Source organism: Miniopterus natalensis, chromosome 13 (genome assembly GCF_054644295.1).
Source record: "Miniopterus natalensis isolate mMinNat1 chromosome 13, mMinNat1.hap1, whole genome shotgun sequence".
In the NCBI taxonomy this organism is placed as follows: Eukaryota; Metazoa; Chordata; class Mammalia; order Chiroptera; family Miniopteridae; genus Miniopterus; species Miniopterus natalensis.
Window position 1 is genome coordinate 16928070 of NC_142093.1, and position 19070 is coordinate 16947139.

The 19070-nt window shown below is 34.7% G+C and overlaps 1 protein-coding gene across 2 annotated transcripts in view; it reads right to left on the reverse strand.

Annotated features, from left to right (window-relative positions):
• The window catches only part of STRN (striatin), a 69527-nt gene that overhangs the window by 20378 nt on the left and 30079 nt on the right, over positions 1-19070 (reverse strand). For both annotated transcript variants that reach the window (XM_087823474.1, XM_087823473.1), the window contains exons 3-7: positions 17109-17182; positions 11429-11507; positions 8942-9109; positions 6465-6600; positions 1514-1649 (exon numbers count right to left, since the gene is read on the reverse strand). In XM_087823474.1, coding sequence (XP_087679600.1) covers positions 1514-1649; positions 6465-6600; positions 8942-9109; positions 11429-11507; positions 17109-17182 — 593 coding nt within the window. The remainder of the gene's footprint in view (positions 1-1513; positions 1650-6464; positions 6601-8941; positions 9110-11428; positions 11508-17108; positions 17183-19070) is intronic.

Genomic DNA, 19070 nt, shown 5'->3' on the forward strand with positions numbered 1-19070 from the left:
ATGCTTAGAATTAGAATTATAAAATCTTTAAAACACATAAGGTCAAACTCCAGGTAAAGAAACCTCCAGTCAACTGAAAGATTCCATTCACTCATATTCATAAACAAAAAAATACCCAACACACTACTAAAGAGTGAGATAGCTCAGATGCGGGAATAGTCCCTCAGGTTTTCACTCATAACTCCCTAGCAAGTTAGGTTAAAATGCACACACAGGTGTCATCTAATACTCTGGGCCATGACTCACCCCTTAAGGCAAAGAAGTTACATAAGGGACAATGCAGCCGTGTCTGGAGAAAAGTGAATTCCAATCACCACTGCAAAGAGACTGGCAATGAAAAGGGCCCAGTATCATTACTACGCAGATGTAGGACTTCTCAAAGACGACCTGCGTGAGGCACAGTGGGTCTAACCATATTGGTAGAATTGTTGCCTGAAATATCTGAATAACCTGATATATAAGCTCATTAGGAAATAAAACAGAAGAGAGACTCATTTCACTTTAACTTCCTCTGGTTTCCAAACTTTGTTCTGTCGTGGGGAGGGACAAAGGTCAGTCACTAAAGAGCCATTATATTCTCCATAATGACTTCAAGTAACTGACCCAAATAATTCTTCAAATGTTTGCTATGAAAAAGGAAAAGAAGTGGCAGGAGCATTACCAGACCCCCGCCAGGAAAGCCCCAAGAAGAAAGTTTGGGTAGCTACTCATTCCCTAACCCTACGTCTCTCAAGTGCATCGGCTGTAAGCTAAGGGTGTTCTAAAATTCTTTAACCTCAAGAGAACATTCTCTCATTCCAAAACACTTGTTTTAATTCCTGTTAGATGTTTAAAATATCAAATACACTTAGAACAATTTACACACACAAAATTTGATGACTTGTGCAAACTGACGAAACCTGACTAGAATGGCAACTACAAATTTTTAACTTATCTTCTTTTTGTACAGAAGATGCCAGGGATGAGCTCTCTAAATCCTCTAAAGCAGCAATTTTCAACATTTTTCATCTCGTGGCACACACAAACTAATTACTAAAATACTGCGGCACACCAAAATATATATTTTTTGCCAATCTGACCAAAAAAATAGGTATAATTTTGATTCATTCACATTGGACGTCAATTGTTGTGTTGTCTATTGTCATTTTTTAAATTTTTATTTGACAATCTAAAGAAAAAGAGGTCGGTGTGCCTGACTAAATAGTCAGTAATGCATGTTATAAAAATTCGTGCAGCACACCGCTTGAAAATTGCTGCTAATGCATTGTCATACTCCACAAAAATCTAGATTTGTACATTCTACTGTCTAGGCAGAAAACAGAGAACATTCTGTATATGAATTCAAATTATTTTCATACTTCATTACTTAATTCTTTTTAATGAGGCAATTACTTGTACAACTTTCTTTACATACATACACACATACACACACACACACACCCCAGACAGAAGGTGGTGGTAATAAAAAGTTCAGTGGATCAACATTTCAACATTATTCAGTATCCTTCCTTACCCCAGTCTGTTCCATCACCTGCACTTCTAGATTCACTGTCGCCTTCCTCTGAGGTAACCAAGAAGTCAAACTCCTTTAGAGCTTCTTCTGTATCTCGATCTTCACTGCTATCAGGCAATGCTTTTTTCCTAACAATCTAATGAAAAAATATGCCAAATTAAAATATATTGTGGAATTAATTTAAATAAAGGAGAAGGTATCCCTTTACCACTGAATGGGAAAACCGAATTATTTTCTTCAGAAAGTGTATCTTTGTTTTGTTAAATAACTGTAATACCAATTCAACTGTAGAAAACACAGATGACACTACATTTTAAAGCAATAATTGAAATTTTGTCCAATGACGGCTTGTTTTAAATAAACTAATGGTATCATATATTGAAAACACTGGAATATAAGACATGTATTTAAATTACAGGTAGATACACTATATCCCTGAAATACTGTAGTATGAGAACCACAACCAAATCTTACATTTCTTGGGAGCAGTTTGTGCAGTGTGCAGACATTCTAATCTTTTTTTTTTTTAAATATATCTTTATTGATTTCAGAGAGAGGAAAGGAGAGGGAGAGAGAGAGACAGAAACATCAATGATGAGAAAGTCACTGATCGAGCCCACAACCCGGGCATGTTCCCTGACCGGGAATCGAACCCCGGTCGCCAGGATCCTAGGTCAACGCTCAACCGCTAAGCCACGACTGGCCGGGCCAGACATTCTAATCTAACCAAAGAAAGAAACACTTCATAAAACATTGCAAGAGCTTTCAGAATATAACCATGATAAATTTTAACTCTTATACATCATTCCCTTAAAAATTTAATCACAAAAACTACAAACTCATAATACATGCCTCAAGACTCAGAAGGTATTCTGTTTGTGGCGGGGGGCTGGGGGTCGGGAAATTCCCATTATTTCTCCTGTCCCGATCCTGCATTAATTTTCTCTAATAGCTCTGTATTTATTCAAGTTTTTCCTAAAATATGGATGTTTCAGAGTGAGACTTGACTTAGATTTAATAGCAAATCAAATCCAGCAGGGCTGTTATATCTCATTTTTATATATTTAGGAATATCTCTGGAATCACAAATCCAGTTGGAAGATTAAAACTTAGGCTTAATGCATGTAGAGATAATTTTTGAGATCTATATGTCAATACTTTTTATTAATTATCTCCCTTTTGGTCACCTCCACCACCAGAAGCCCAAAGAAATTAGGACAACTGGTTTGCAGCTTCCTTTGATAAAATGGACTCAGTATCTCAACTTCTCCAGACCTCTCAGCCTTTTCACGTCATGCAAAATAGAAACAGCATGATCTGATCAAACTTTATCACTGTACTATTCTGAGTGGTTAAAATTATAATGGTTCAACATATAGATCAATGGTACAGACTAGAGACTCTAGAAAGAGACTCTGAGAGAGAACGATTACCTGATTTGGGTGGCCCTGTTCTCATGCTTGTGACTGATACCACTTGTCAATCACAGCACTTTTCATCTAAGACCAGATACAGGCTCAGGAATCCTCCTCAGTGCAGCACTCCAGGGAGCCACTATCATAAAGGGAAGCTGGCACCATGGATGAAACCTGATCTGCCCTAACCATCCTGGTGCACATAAACACTGCTGAGGAGAAATCGAGGATTCTTTAATGATGCTAGAATAATTAGTTTAGCTATTTAGAATATTTCTATGAAACCAAGAAACACTTTTAATTTTATAGCATTTTCCAATACCATCTAGTAAGTCTATTAAACATAAAAAGCAAGATCTGTTTGACAGAATGTAAACAGAAAACCTATGCTAAAGGTGTATTCTTTTGTAAGTATTCACAAGCCAGATTATTACTATATGGTAATAATCTGTTCTAATTTTCCCTGGGCAGGCAGACTACAGTAGAAATGTCTTTTAAGAGCTATACCAACAGAAGACGTTCGTCTTCATAGTTCCAGATACAAATGCAATGCCTAACCCACCTACCTTTACCCTACAGGCTTGATCCCTCCCTTTTCGTGACCCTGATGGAACTTATGACAGAAAACAGAGGGATCATCACCAACATCCTATAGATAGAGAACAGAGAATCCATATTCTCAATGCCTGAAAAAAAGGGCAGGGAAAACACAGAAGTATCTGGAACCATAAATTCAAAGTCTGAATGTATTTTCAACATTAGATATTACTAATTATAGTGTTAAGTCACAAAACTAACCTTCTGGGAAAAACCTGTTTCTAGGTCTCCTCTCTATATAACCTAACAAAGAAGGAAGATAAATGGTAAGTTGAAAACCACTGTCTATCAAGTATCTCATTTAAATCAAAAAACAAAAATCCCTGTATTTTGAATGGCTAGACATAAAAGAAAAGTGAACTGTAGTTACCAATGGAGAGTAGGATTAGTAAATGGGAATGGGTGGGGTTTGCTGTAATAAGCATGTATTACTTTTCTTCATTATATCTTAAGGTTCCACTCCACTCCTACCTTCAATGGCTTACGAATCAATTAAAAAAATTAAGACAAACACAAAAAAGATACCAGTTGCACAGGGGGCTAAGATTAGTAAAAGGGATAGGCTGTCACTTTGAAACCCATTAAAAGAGGCATAACACAAACAGCTATAAGATTTTTACACTATGACTAAAACAACAGTTAATTATCCTGCATCCCATTAGCTCTTCCTACCAAAGTGTTGGAATGTGGAGACAATGTGCTGCTGAAGTTATCTTTCATGTAGTTCAAAACTGATCACATCTGATGGGCATACATAATTTCAAGATCATTATTACACTTAACAAATGATATGATGATGAGAATGCTCATAATGAATGGTAAAAAAAATCGATGAAGAGGTTGAGCTTCAGGAAAGAGGGACATGGAGAGGAGAAAAATGATCCAGAATGTAACCTGAAGAACAATCAAATTCCAACAGAGGGCAAAGGGCAAGAAAGGAGAAGGGACATATGTACCTTTTGAAGACACTGTACTATAGAAGAACTTAAACAAAATCAACTGCTACTAAGAGCTTTATGTTTCTATATTTTCTTAGTTGAACCTAGTAAACTATTTTGATTAAAGAAATCAAGTAACATTTTAAAAAACCTGTTTGTTCTACTAAGCAGTAACAGGATAATTATCAGCCATCCTTTCTTTATATAAAGCACTGCAATAAATCTTCTAAGTCATGCTTATTCACTGCTACGTAGAGTTAGGTTTTGAAAGTCCTTTTGGCATGTTGCTATTATACTGCAGCTGTGAAAATTAATGTACTATATCATAAGAGTTAGTGAAACTATTATGAAAAAAACAATTATTTGTTTAGAAATATTTTTTCCGGAAGAACTACAAAAATTTTTTAATTCAATGTTTCAATGGGGTTAAGTATTTTTACATTAGCTGTGCCTTCATTACTTGGTCAAAGAATTGCTATGGCCTATACTAACTGGAAGACAAGGTATTTGTGAATTTGATTACTTAAAAAGAAACCAGTTTATGGTTAGGAATGTCTAGTGAGACCATACTTAATAGTTAAAATAACCAGCTTACAGATTTTAAAAATATCTAAACTGATGTAATTACAACTAACAGAAACTCAGAGTGTCATAGCTAGTTATTATTTACCACTAAGCTATGAACACATTCTTCTGGCAGGAAAACAGTGTCTCAGCGCCACCATCTCACAGAAGTCACAAGGGAGGAGAGAACCTCCAGGTGAGCAGACAACGGCTGCCACTCAAGCCTGGGCATTTTCTTCAACTGCAGCAAATCAATGCATATTTATGACTATTTGTTTGGGCAATAGAAAGAGGGAGGGGAGAGGGTAACTTCTCAAAGCTCAAATAATATCCATGGCAGGGCTGAATCAGCAGAATACAACTGAAGAGTGGCCCAGGTAAATAATAATCTGGAAGTAATAATTTGAGAGTCTCTGATGGAAGCAGAGGCATAAAGAACAAAGAAGATGCACTTAGAAAGCACTTTATAGTTAAACACACCATTTTCATATGTAGTGTCTCATTTATTCTTCACAAAATCCTCTGGGGATAAGATGGTATGTATTATAATCCTCACTTTACAAACTAAAAGGCTAAGCCTGAAGGATTAATAAGCACAGACAACTGATAACAAAATGGGGACTGAAACCCAAGGCTTTTCTGACTTCAGGTCCAGTCTGCTTTGTATTACCTTACATCCCTCCTCCCTCTTCTTAAATAAAAGTGGAAGAGGGAACATGAACATCTTCCTAGCGAAGCAAAGCGTGCCCTCTCCTCTTACTCTAAAAACAGGAGGAAGGGGGAGAAGGGAGCTGAGGCAGAAAAGAGTAACGGGCAAGAAGAGAGGGGAGACGGGAAAGGGAGAAGGGGGCAAGGGAGAGGGGAGAAGGGGCAGAGCAGAGCAGGGAGGGGGAGGGGAAGGGGGAAGGAGCAAGTCAGAGACATCTCTTATTCTAGGAAACTACCGAGAGGGTCAACTAACTTATAAAGACATAAACAAAACTACCAAAAACCCTAAACAAGCTTCAAGAAATAACAGAAGAGTCCTGAAGCTCTGTAGACCATGTCCACCAAAGCAACCCTGACAAGAACAAAACTGTATCACTGAGCGCTGATGCCAGTCACCATCAGGCACCATAACGGGTCTGTCAGTTCCATTGTCTTACAGCGGCACACAACAGGGCACTGTTACAACACACAACGTTCACCATATTCACCAGCTCTAGAGAAATGTCGAAATGTGTAATGATTAACAAAAAGTCGAAGAATGGGGCCCTTAACAGAAAGCTGCTATACTAAAAGTATTCTTGATGGTGAAATCAATACTAAAAACTCTTCTATATTTCCTCAAATTCATGAAAAAAAAAAAAGTTAAGGGTTTAGGTTGAGAGAACATGTTATTTTTACAGTGTGCATAATAGTCCCTAAAAATATTTATATCCGAGTTATCCAGCTCACCGTCGACGTGTCGGTGATGCTCTTCCCTCGTCCGTCGATGTCGTCGTCGTCGTCGTCATCGCTGAAGTCCGCAGCTGCGCTCCCAGGGAATTTGAAATTATCCAGCACAGAGGCAGGCTCTGTTAACTCAGATTTCCTGGTTAAAACATGCACATCTTGCTCAATTACATTTTTAAACCTAACATAAGAATTAATCTGTGATATGATGCACTAACTTCTGTTTATATTGTAACTATGATCCCTCACATCACATTATGACTGACAATGATTCTTATCCATTATATTTCCATGGATTTTATTTGGAAAGACAACATAGGAAGTGATTACTTTTTAAAGTACTTTGCAACCCTACCTATTCAGATTAATGGTAATCTAATGTAAAGAACTCCCCCTCCTGATTCAGAAGTATTTAGATCCTAAGTTAACTTTCATGTATTTGTTTTTAAATATATTTTTTCTCTCTGCAACTACTTTTCTCTATTCTTTCCCTCTATGCAACTCTTCCTATGACACATAAGTTTCCATAACTACATAACTAGAAGATGTCATTTTTCTCTGATGCAATCTTATCTCTCTGAACAGCTGAAAAAAGCAAAGGCGGACATGAAGTTACTAAATACAATGTATTAGTCAAATCAACATTACTGCAAAACTTCATCCTATCGATGAGCATTAAGCTTTTGGAAATGATTTCAAATATGTAAGATTTTAATTTAGGTCCCTAAAAATAAATCTAGTAAACAATTTCCTAATGATCAGAAAGGATGATTTCCCTCTAGTTCACTAAAAAATGTTTTAGAAAAGGCATGTCCATAAAAAAATTTAGCCCCAACTATGGACAAAATTTTCAAAACAGATAAATAATAAACTTCAAATCTGCTGGAAGCTATGTTTGACATTTTTCCACCCTTTTCTTCATCTCTACATAAATTAGACATTCAGAATAATTCCCTTGTCGGCTTCAAAAGACAGGTCAGGCCAAAACACAAGACAACTAAAGTGGTCTTTATATTGACTTAACCCTTTAGGTAAAACTATAACCAAGAATGCCTACATTGTCTATGTCTGCACAGAGAAGCAATCTACATCTCACATTTATAAAAACAATTTAATGTAGTTTTAATTACTAATGAATACATTTAAGAAAGCTCGAATAACATCCGTTTACGGAAGTCATATTTTTTTAACCTTTACCTAAATCTCATAATTTTAGCTTATGGTCCAGATATCAGAAACTATGTTCTCACTAGAACAGCAATTTTCAACCTTTTTCATCTCATGGCACACAGAAACTAATTACTAAAATTCTGTGGCATGCCAAAAAATATATTTATTGCTGATCAGACAAAAAAAATTGGTATAATTTTGATTCATTCACACCAGCTGGCTATTGCTGTGCTGGCTGTTGTCATTTTTTAATCTGACAATCTAAGGGGAAAGAATTCAGGGCCCCTGACTAAATAATCAAGTATTGCATGTTTTAAAAAGTATTGCGGCACACTGGTTGAAAATGCTGTACTAGAACACATATAGAATTTAATTAAAACCATTTTTTCAGCCTAAACAAACATTAAAAGAAAGTGACATCATATTTAGACTTTCACAGAACCTTTTTTTATTTCTTCAAAAATCCTGCCAATTTTTTTTCAATAAAGAAGAACCTTCTTGCCCTGGGGCAGCTCAGTTGGTTGGACCATCAACCCGTACACCAAAAGGTAGTGGGTTTGATACCCGTCCAGGCACATACCCGGGTTTCAGGTTTCGATCCCCATCGGGGCACACACAGGAGGCAACCAATAGATGTTTCTGTCTTGCATGAATACGTCTCTCTCCCTCTCCCTCCCTCCCTCCCTCCTCTAAAATCAATAAATATATCCTCGGGGGAGGAGAAAGAAAGAAAATAAAGATGACTCTCCTTTAACTTTTCATGTTCCTTTTAGCAGAATTACATATAGCTGTATGATACATGATCCAAAAAACAAAACATTTCAAACAGCTATTGAATTTTTCACACTTACTCTGTCAATTAAAAATATATACTTAAAATACATATTTTTCAAAGGAAAGCTGAGTTACAGCATTACCAGATAAACAAAAGTGGCTAAGGTAAGGTTTACTTCTAAAAAATTTGTGTATTTATGTGATTTCTAGGTTACAGAAATAAAATTTCACTCTTAAAGATTTGAACTGAATTTCCAAAATAAGATCTTTTATGAAGTTTTAATAGTAACTAAGCTTCAAGATATTAAAATCTGTATTAAGTCCATAAATTTCAAGCAAATATCTTAAATAAAAAATATTAAAATATCATAACTATGTTATCTTCTATCAAATGAATTTTAAATTTTTATTAAACTTTATTCTGATTATTTCTGTAGCAGTATCTAAAAGTGCAAGTATAAATATCACCCATAAGTCAAATATATTTAATAAAAACTAAAGTTATAGCTAAAACACTTTCCAGACAAAATACTTACCCAATCATTGCTGTATCTTTAACTTCACCTTCTGTGCCGTTTATAACCGAGTCCTGATTTTTGTCATCTTCCCTGTCCGTGACATCACTTGAAAAGCCCAACAAAGCTCGCACTCGTTTAGATTTCACATCTAGAATAGTATCTGTGTAACCCACCTCCTGTAGATACCTGTGTATGAAGAGGATCCTTACAATTCAGCCATACTGGATGAGCATTCTATAACTTAATACATAAATTAAAGTATTTCTTTAAATTCACTGCCTGCATAAGACTTAACAGAATAGTACTATGCTAGTATGACTTGCTAATAATCTTCCAGATGGAGCGGTCTCTTGCAGATGGAGCTGGCTCTTGCAGTACCAGTCTCTATGGTCACTGAGAAAAATCAGAGAACTATACAATACACCATTCATTATATTTATCAAAGAAGCTGTTCCTTAATATACCTCACAGCACACACATTCTTTCTTCTAGGCAGGGTTGGAGTAATCTCACTCTCAGATAAATTACTATTTCATGATAGTAATTATTATAACCAGTAGTCTTTTTACATTTCTGATGTAAAGTGTCATTGTTTGAGATCTAAAGAGAATGTTTCTAGCATACATAGTTTCCTCCACGACATACAAGAAGAAAATATAATCCAAAGAGTAACTTCTATAGGAGGAAAGCGTCTATCCTGGGACAACTGTAAAATAAAAAATGTAGACCACAATTCAGTTGTGGAATGTGGGATGCCTGTGTGCACAGGGAGAGGGGCACGTGGCAGAGGGGCAGCAGCACAGAATAAAAGAGAATAGGCTTTATATTTAGAGTTAGAACTGGATCTAAACACCATTTCTGCTACTTTCTTCCTGTGTTACTTTAATTCTGTTGAACCTCAGCTTTCTTTCCTTAAAAGAGACATACTTAGTATACTGCCTGGCATCTAGGCACTCAATATCTATTAACAAAGATGACGAAAAAATAAGATCAAAAGTGGTAGAGGCAGGAACATCAATAAGGCAAGTGTCACTAAGAGCATCATTAATAAACATGACGGACAAGTGCTAGGCATTAACTTATAAGTAAGCGCCAGTCTATGGGACGAGGGAGAAAATGAAGGTAAACAAGGTAACCAGTCTAAGGGAAGTTTATTTCAGTGTCTGGTATTATAGTTATTACAGCGCAAAGAGATCTCTCACAAAGATATGTGGCCAAAATGGAGTAAGTGCATCCTATCAAATCAAGACACTCATTTTTCAATCCTATTCAATATTTATAGCAAGGGATTGATTAAAATATAGATAATAAATTTCTAATTTTCCTAAATTTAATCAGTTGTTCTTGCAAAGTAATACAAAGGTACTATGTTTCTCCATTTCTAACAAATAATATTTGATACATACTTCACTTTGGCAACAAAATCACATAGCAAATAACTGCTACAAGAACTGCGCTTTCCAAAGATAAGTTGGCTTTACTAAACAGTTACTTCCTCATTCACTGCTAAAATGTCACCTTTCCTTTAAGGGGCAGCTATGAGTCTTTTAAAGTTTCTGCAAATATCTCTTGGATTGCTCACTGTAATAACTTCCCATGAAAAAAACCAGCAGATTATGAACACATATTTATTTATATAAGGAAAATGCTTAAATCATATTTAAGACCAAAGTGAGGGCACTAGTGAAAAATCCATTTATTAAATATTAATGAAAACTCATTTTCCTCTAACTTCAAGTAGAAGAAAAATAGATATGTGAGGCATTTTACTATTCTCTTCCCATCATCAAGAGGAACAGCTGGCAGGCACCTATTGGAAATCATAGATTTAGACTATTGACAGTGACCTCAAAAATCCAAAACAAGCAGCAAATTTCATAGAGTACTGAGGCACAAACCTGAACACCAGTTTCAAATGTGATATGCAAGGACCAGGCACTGAGCTGGTGTGTGGGTCTAAGTCCTGACATCTGAACCTCAACCCAGCTTTGTTCCCTCTTTATAGTCTCAAATACCCATTTTATCGGAGAAAGGACATGTTAGTGCAATATTTGCAAATTTGGGAAAATCGGAAAGTTCTCCAATCAATTAAAAACAAAAATCTTAAGAACACACAATTTACATATAAATACTAATTAAACTCATATTAAAACTTGTATATTCATGTATAAAAGATGCAAAGAATAACTTCAAGAGTATAAAATTCTTTAAACTATAAATTTAAGTGTAATAAAATCTAGAAGCTTAAAACTGTACTCTTTTTGATGAAGATAAAATTACGAAAATAATTTATTCTTGTTAATTCTTATTAATATTTAATAAAATATAAATTCCACTACAGGGGGAAAATATGTTTAACATGAAAACGGAAAAGTAATTCAATTAAGCTTTTTCACAGCAGCAGCATAATAATGAAATAAATTATTCTACTGAGTTGAAAATACAAAACAAAAATAATCTCATGAAAATATATGCTTTTCTTTAGTTTGACCATGAGTTACTTACTGTCTGAGTAGTTGTCGACCTTGTTTCCACATTAACTGGCTATTTTGTTGTGGCTGCACCTCTGTTTCATTACCTTCATCTAGGAAACATTAAATCATAATAAAACTGACTTGTCATATACATTAGAGGGCATCTCCATTCATAAAAAGTATCCAAAAAATGTGTAAGATTAATAATATGTAAAGCTGCACTGTAACGTATATTTCAGGACAAGGTAAATTCTGTTTTTAAGTCAAATTTCCATAACAAAACTCTAAATTCATTACTGCTACTGGATTCCCTTCAGAGTTGTAGAACTAAAATAAGGACATTTTCCAAATCTTTAGGCAGCCTGAGAAGTTTCCTCCAGGATAAGCCTATCCATATCAAGTCACACAATTAAGAGTTCAATAGAAGTATTATGAAGCACCACATCAGAATTAGAACAAAATACCCAGGAATGATGGCTTTTTAAAAAGCCAGTTTGATTAAAGGATAGGAAACAATCTCAGTTCAAATCTATTTCCTTTACTAATTATTAAATGAAAACCTCAAGTATTCTTTTTAAGAAACTGTTCGAATGAAAATCTCATAGAGCCTTCCTTGTAAAGCTTTAAATCCATCATTTGATAGAAGCTGAATCCTTTCAAGAAGGTAGTAAAATAAAAAGAGCCTTCTCCATGATAAGTCTGGACTAAAGGATTTCTAAATTATGCTATGGCTCTACTTTTAAGTACAAAAAAAGTTCACACTTTCCATCAGTCCTTGAATAAACTATAAGAAACTGTGATCTTTATACGGTTTTATTCAAGTGAAGATATAAGACTAGCGAAATCTATTTCATGATATTGATATTACACATTTACTGTGCTTCAGATGCTGTGTTAAAATGTATACATTATCTCTTTTAATCTTTTTTTTTAAATCCTCACCCGAGGACATTTTGTCCATTGATTTCTAGAGAGAGTAGAAGAGAGGAAGGAGTGGAGGAAGGGGAGAAAGAGAGAGAAACAGAGAGAAACATCAATGTGAGAGAGACACACCAATCAGCTGTCTCCTGCACGCACCTGGATCGGGCGAGGACCCTGCAACCAAGGTACATGCCCTTCACCGGGAATCGAACCTGAGACCCTTTGATCTGAGGGCCAATGCTCTAACCACTGAGAAACTGGTGAGGGCATCTCTTTTAATCTTTACAAACTCAAAAAATAGGTGTTATTACTAGCCTCATTTTAAAGACGAGAAATATGAGTTTTACAGTTAATTTTAAGGTTTCTAAGTTAGAAGTAGAGTTTAAGCATTGAAGTCATGTCTGACTCCAGAGCTCACGTATTTTCCTCCATATGCTATCACTACAATGATACGAAATTAGAGAAATAAGTAAATTTAAAAAATTAGATCTTGCACGTTCATTTTTCTCCTAAAATAACAAGGCAAAGCTCTGTGATACACCAAAGAAATATCAGTAGAGTAGATGGAGGGTGGGAAGGGAGGTCAGGGGGATTAAGTTAACTCAAAAAGGAAAATTACTTCGGGATAACTTCAGAGAGTATACTTTCTTTTTTTTTTAAAAGGCAAAAACAAAGGTCTCAATACTAAGGAAAAATGATACATTCTGTTTCCACTGACCCACAAATTCAGGAACTGTGTATATAACATAGTATGTTCCAATATGTCCCCTTCTTAAGTCAAGTGAGTAAACTATACTTGCCAAGTAGGAACATTCATACTGACACTTCAAAAAACTAAAATTTCAGATGTAAAAGAACTTTTGAGGTCATCTAATTTCCCATCAGAACAGGCCTAAATCCTTTCTATACCATCCTCAGATATCCTCAACTGCCTTTGCCTACTCTGGCAGCTAGAGATGTTAACAAAGTGTGGTACATCCATTCAATGGAATACTACTCAATAGGAACAAGGAACGAAATACTGATGCATAATTTCAAATGCCTTATGCCAAGTGAGAGAAGCTAGAATCAAAGGTTACATTTTGTATGACTCTGGAATCCATATGACTTTCTGGAAAAGGAAAAATTATAGAAACAGAAACAGATTAGTGGTTGCGAGATTAGAGTGTAAAGGGAGGGAATGATTACAAAGGGTAGTAGTAACAAGACTATATGTGTTTGTCAAGGTACTAAATAGGTGAATTTTACTGCATGAAAATTATAACAATAAATGAATTAAACCAAATCCTCAAACTCTTTAAAAAAAAAAAAGTATATTCTTATACTGAGATAAAATCTGACTCTCTGGGTAACATTTGACATTTACAACAACAAAAGTCTGAGGTTTAAAAAAAACACAACTCTTGCACATGTGAACTTGATTTTCCCCACATTTCCTTATCTAGGCTAACCTCACAGTTCTCTCAATGGTAGTAAGTAGTCACCAACTATCGGAGTCATTCTTACCTTATAAGCAACTTCAAAAAGTGACATTATACAAAAGCAAAGATTTTAAAGTGGGTAAGAGTTGTATTTCTTGGCAATATTAAAAGTATTTGACTGGCACTTCCAGTCAAGTTGGAATGGACCCATTTACCCTCCTGCTTGAAACAACTATAAAACAAAATAGATGAAACAACGGTTAAGGCACTGGACATCACACAACAGAGGAGAGCCAGCCCTGAGATGATCCCCGAGAGAACGGAAACAAACAGGCAAGCCCCATAACTGTTCCAGTTTACTGCCTTAATAGTTTCCAGATCACAGCATAAGGAGGGGGAACTCAAATATCTGAAGAAATAATGGCTGAAATGTGCCATATTTCATGAAAACCATAAAACCATAGATCCAAAAAACTTGACAAACCCCAGCCCAAGAAACACTGGGGGGCAGGGGGGCACCAAACCACATCATAATAAAATTGATTAAAGATGAAGAAAAAAATCTCAAGTGTAGCCAGAGAAAAAGGTCACATTCTATACACCAGAACTATGATAAGGATGACAGAAGACAGTTCATTAGAATCAATTCACAGGAAAAATAAAGACTTTTTCAAGATACAAAAGCTAATCGTAATAGCGGCCCATATTACAAGATATGTTAAAGAAAGTCCTTAGTAAGACAGGAAGAAAATTATACCAGAAAATATGAATCCATACAAAGGAATACGAGTACTGGAAATATTTACTTTTTATAGTACTCAAATGTCTTTAAAAGAGAATTGACTGTTGAAACAAAAACAATGTAGTGAGTGGTTTATAACATAAATAGGAGTGAAATATATGAAACAGTCACACAAAGACAGGACAGATGCAAGTACACAGTAATAAGCATCTCATACAACACATGAAGTCGTACATTATCACTTAAAGATAGACTGTCATAAGTTATAAACCCTAAACAAAGAGTTATAGCTAATAGGTCAGCAAAAATAATAAAATGGAATCATAAAAATTACTAGATTAATCCAAAAGAAATCTGACAAAGAGGAAAAGGAAGCAAAGAATAAACTGAACAAATAGCAAGGTGGTAGCTTTAAACCTAACCATATCACACTAAATATAAACGGTCTAAATACTTCAATTAAAAGGCTGAATTTGCCCTGGCTGGGTAGCTCAGCTGGTTAGAGTGTCATCCCGATATGCCAAGGTTGAGGGTTTGATCCCCAGTCATGGAACATACAAGATTCAACCAATAAATGCATAAATAAGTGGAACAACAAACTGATGTTACTCGTCCTTCAGATGTCAACTTTAAATATCACTTACTGCAATAAGCATTCCTGGACCACTAGATTTGGTTCCCCTGCTATTATGCTCTGTAACACAAACCTATTACCTTCCCCATTATGCATGTCGCTTTATTGTAATCACTTTTTTCTGACCTTCCCTGTAAAAATCCAATAGGGCACTATCATCTTATTCACAAAATTTGGGGCTGGGTCTGACAAGTATTACATATTTAATATCTGTAAGAGGGATACGTAGTTTGAAAGATCAATACATGGAATAATAACTAGGTACTTAGTACTGTATACTAAGAAAATAAACCTGGGAATTAGAAATTATTCCCAGAATTTTTCCCAGTTTACAGATAAGGAATGGAGCAAACTCAGAGATATTAGGTAATATCATAGGCATTTAAAGAGTTAGGGCAGAGTCAAACTTACATGTATCTGATTTGAAAGCACAAACTTTTCCTACTGAACCACACTGTTTACTTATAAACATTTTGTATATATTGCAACTAGGCCTTTATACCTCTAAATTGATATCTAAAAAGTAGGAAATAAACTTTTTAATGTAAAAGTACTGGTTAAAACCACTCCTTTGAATTAGGCAATATAATTTTAGGACAGTCTTTAACAAATAGCCTAGATATAAAAGAAAATGCACTTATAAAAATTTAAGTGCATCTCAAGTTAAGAGATACCAAAGTAAAAGATAGAACAATTTAAAAACAAAGGAAAAAATATGTCAATGATCAGGTATTACTGTATTTCTCAAGATTCAATATTGAACTGTAGAAGCAAGTTAGTAACTTTACTACACTGAACTGAACTATAAAATCAGCTGCACATTTAGAACTTACTTTGTGAAGTTCTTTCATAAACTGTTGTATGCAGAAGCAGTGTGGTAAAATGGGAAAAATATGAATTTTGGAGTCAGACAAACCTGCGCTCAGATTCATATTCCCATTACTTAAGTTATGTGACCTTGAGCAAATTTCTCCATTATTCTGGGTTTAAATTTCATATAGTTAAAATGAGGATAATGTTATCTTTATTAAATAACTATTTTAAAATTATAGTTAATATACATAAAGCCTCTAGCACAAGGCAAGTATTTCAGTAAATGATATAAACAATAGTTGGTATCTTCAGATAATTGATCCAGATATTTAATCTGAAATTATGTCCAAAACACAATCACCTAAAACATGGCAATAACTTTTTTTTTAATTTATCTTTATTGTTGAAAGCATTACAGGTGTCCCCCCTTTTCCTCCCACTGATCCCCTCCAACCTGCACCCACCCCACCCCCAGGCCTTCCACATCATGGCAGTAACTTTTGAACAACTTTTCTTACTTTCCCCTACACCTACTCGTAAGTAAATTCTACCTATACCCCTTAAGATCTGATGGTTTCAAGTACTATTTTTGTACTGTTTGGGGGGGGTGACAGGAAAGCAGGAGAAGGAAAAAGAAGTAACACAAAAAGAAACTAAACGTTTCAGCTGTTAAAAGATGACCTGGTTAGGGAATCCGCTGTGGGTGACAAAGTCCAAAACAATTCTGCGCCTGAAACTGAAGGACTAGGTTTGTAGGACAAGGAATGCCCCTGTACTTAAAGAAGAAATCTTTTACCTCCACAGTTCCTACTCTCTCTCTCAGACTTCAAGGACATGCTGTACTTTGTACTGCGCATCTCAAAGTTCCCATTAATACGAGGGAGACCCAGCAAGAATCAGTTACATTGGCACATGTTACTCCATGAATTCTGATCCTTCCTCAAGTGTACAAAATAAACAGAAAATGAGGAACTAAAAGGAAGGGGAAGGGATAAAAGAAGAAAGGTGGTGGAAAAAGATCCAAATGACACTACATAATTAGTGCCAAAAGGTAAGTAGGTAAAAAAAAACTAGTATGCAAATAACTAGAAATTAACTCACAGTTATAAATATTGTTGCTACAAAATACTAGATATTAACTTCTTTTTAATCACTTGAACTTCCTTTAAAATTAGCTTACCAGAATCATAGCTTGGAGGCTTCATATCTCCCTGATTCAATTCTGTCCCATATTTCAACTTGTGGTATTTGGCTCTAACAAAAAAATGAGAAAATACAAACGATCTTAAAACATATTTAAATAAACTTTTAGATATGCAATAGGAGTAGTCATCAGTATGCAGCAGTCCTTGCTAACTTTCAAAGGCTCATAGCCTTCCAAAGTGTCAAAGTCATAATACAGAAGTGTCTGCCATTATTATTTTGTTGTTATACCATCAGGTGCTATTATAACAAATAAATAGCTAACACTGGGAACCATACATCTTCCTTCTATACTTACTAATGAACCATATTAACATGCTAGTTTTCGTTGTATTCAAATTTTCTTAATAACTACCACAGTATACTTCTATTATCAAAAGCAGTAGATAAGTTTGGATTTAAAATAAACTTGTATAAGACTAACCTTTTCAAAATCGAGTTTTTTAAAAAGAAAAATCATCTATAATACTTTGTGCCTTGTCAGGCAATTAGGATTTACCAAGTATGCATTATATTGAACAATCCAAAGGAGGGAGGGGGAACCAGCCCAAATCATGAATGTTGAATAAGATATTGCGGCAGGAGTGAATAATTTTTTTTAATAGTCAAAGTATCCTCTGCCTTTTCAGGAAGAACTCAGGAAGAACCATGAACAGGAATTCTTGTCTATCTTCTTTCAAAAGCTATATGAATGTTATTATTTCTGGTTAATCTGATTTAACCATCTCAGATTTAATCATCTGAAACCAGAAAAATAATCCAGAGGAGGTAAAAAACTTTAAGGTTAACTAAAAATGGCCATACTTCCTTAATGCACTTGTATATTTTGACTTGTTTGCTTTCCTGAAATATTGAGGCCATTTACAATAAATATTCACTATAATGAGACTGGGATAATAATAATTTGAAAATCTAAATAATAAAGAAGTAATAAAAGAGTAACATAGTCAAATCTGAAAGTTATTTTTTGAAAGTTCTTTTTATCTTTATAAAAAACTAATTGAGAATTTACTATAAAGTTTTTATATTTCAAGGAAAGTATAAAGAAAATGAAAATTATTTGCTTGAATGTATGAAGTACTGGAATTTTTATTTTATTTTAATGCTTTAATTTATCTTTCTGTTGAAAGTATTACAGATATCCCCCTTTTATCTCCCCATTGATCCCCTCCACCCTGCACCCTGCCCCCCCCCTTCCAGGCGAAGTACTAGAATTCTTCATATTATTTTGCAATAATTATTTTGCAGTTACAACAGAAAAGTCAATATTTTATACAGAGGGGAATCTTAAGAAAACCTATAAAAATTATAGACAGCTGATGTTCTATTTCTTAGGGTAAGTGGTGGGTACATCAGTATTTTTTATATGTATTTATGTTTTGCATATATAAAAAATGTTTTATAATATGTACCCATTTAAAAAAAAATGTTTGTTTGCTAATGTGGATTGATCTCTAAGTTTAAGTAAAACAACAAAGTACAAAATACTATGTACATAAGTATTTTATACATATGTTATATATATTTCATATGCACTGAATATTTCTGGAAGGATACATGATACATAAAACATCAATTACAAAGATTTCCTTTGGGAAGGGAAATCAGTGAACTGATGCATAAGGGAGACTATTTTCAGTTATTTGGCTAATTAACCATATGTATATATTTCTTTTAAAAAATGTTAGTAAATATTTTGTCCCAAATTATTTAGAACACCTTTTTCTCTATTCCCAATGCTTCTCTTAATCAAAGATTTCATCACCATACTAAGCACTTTCTAGTCTATCTCAGTGTATTTGTAATAATGTTGATTATAAGAGGATAAGATTTATAGCCATTAAATTGACTCAAAGTAACAATATCTCCTAGAAGTCAAAACAGTAATTGAAAGTGACTGGCCTGAGGACAGAGTTCAACTAACAAAATTTTATGGAGT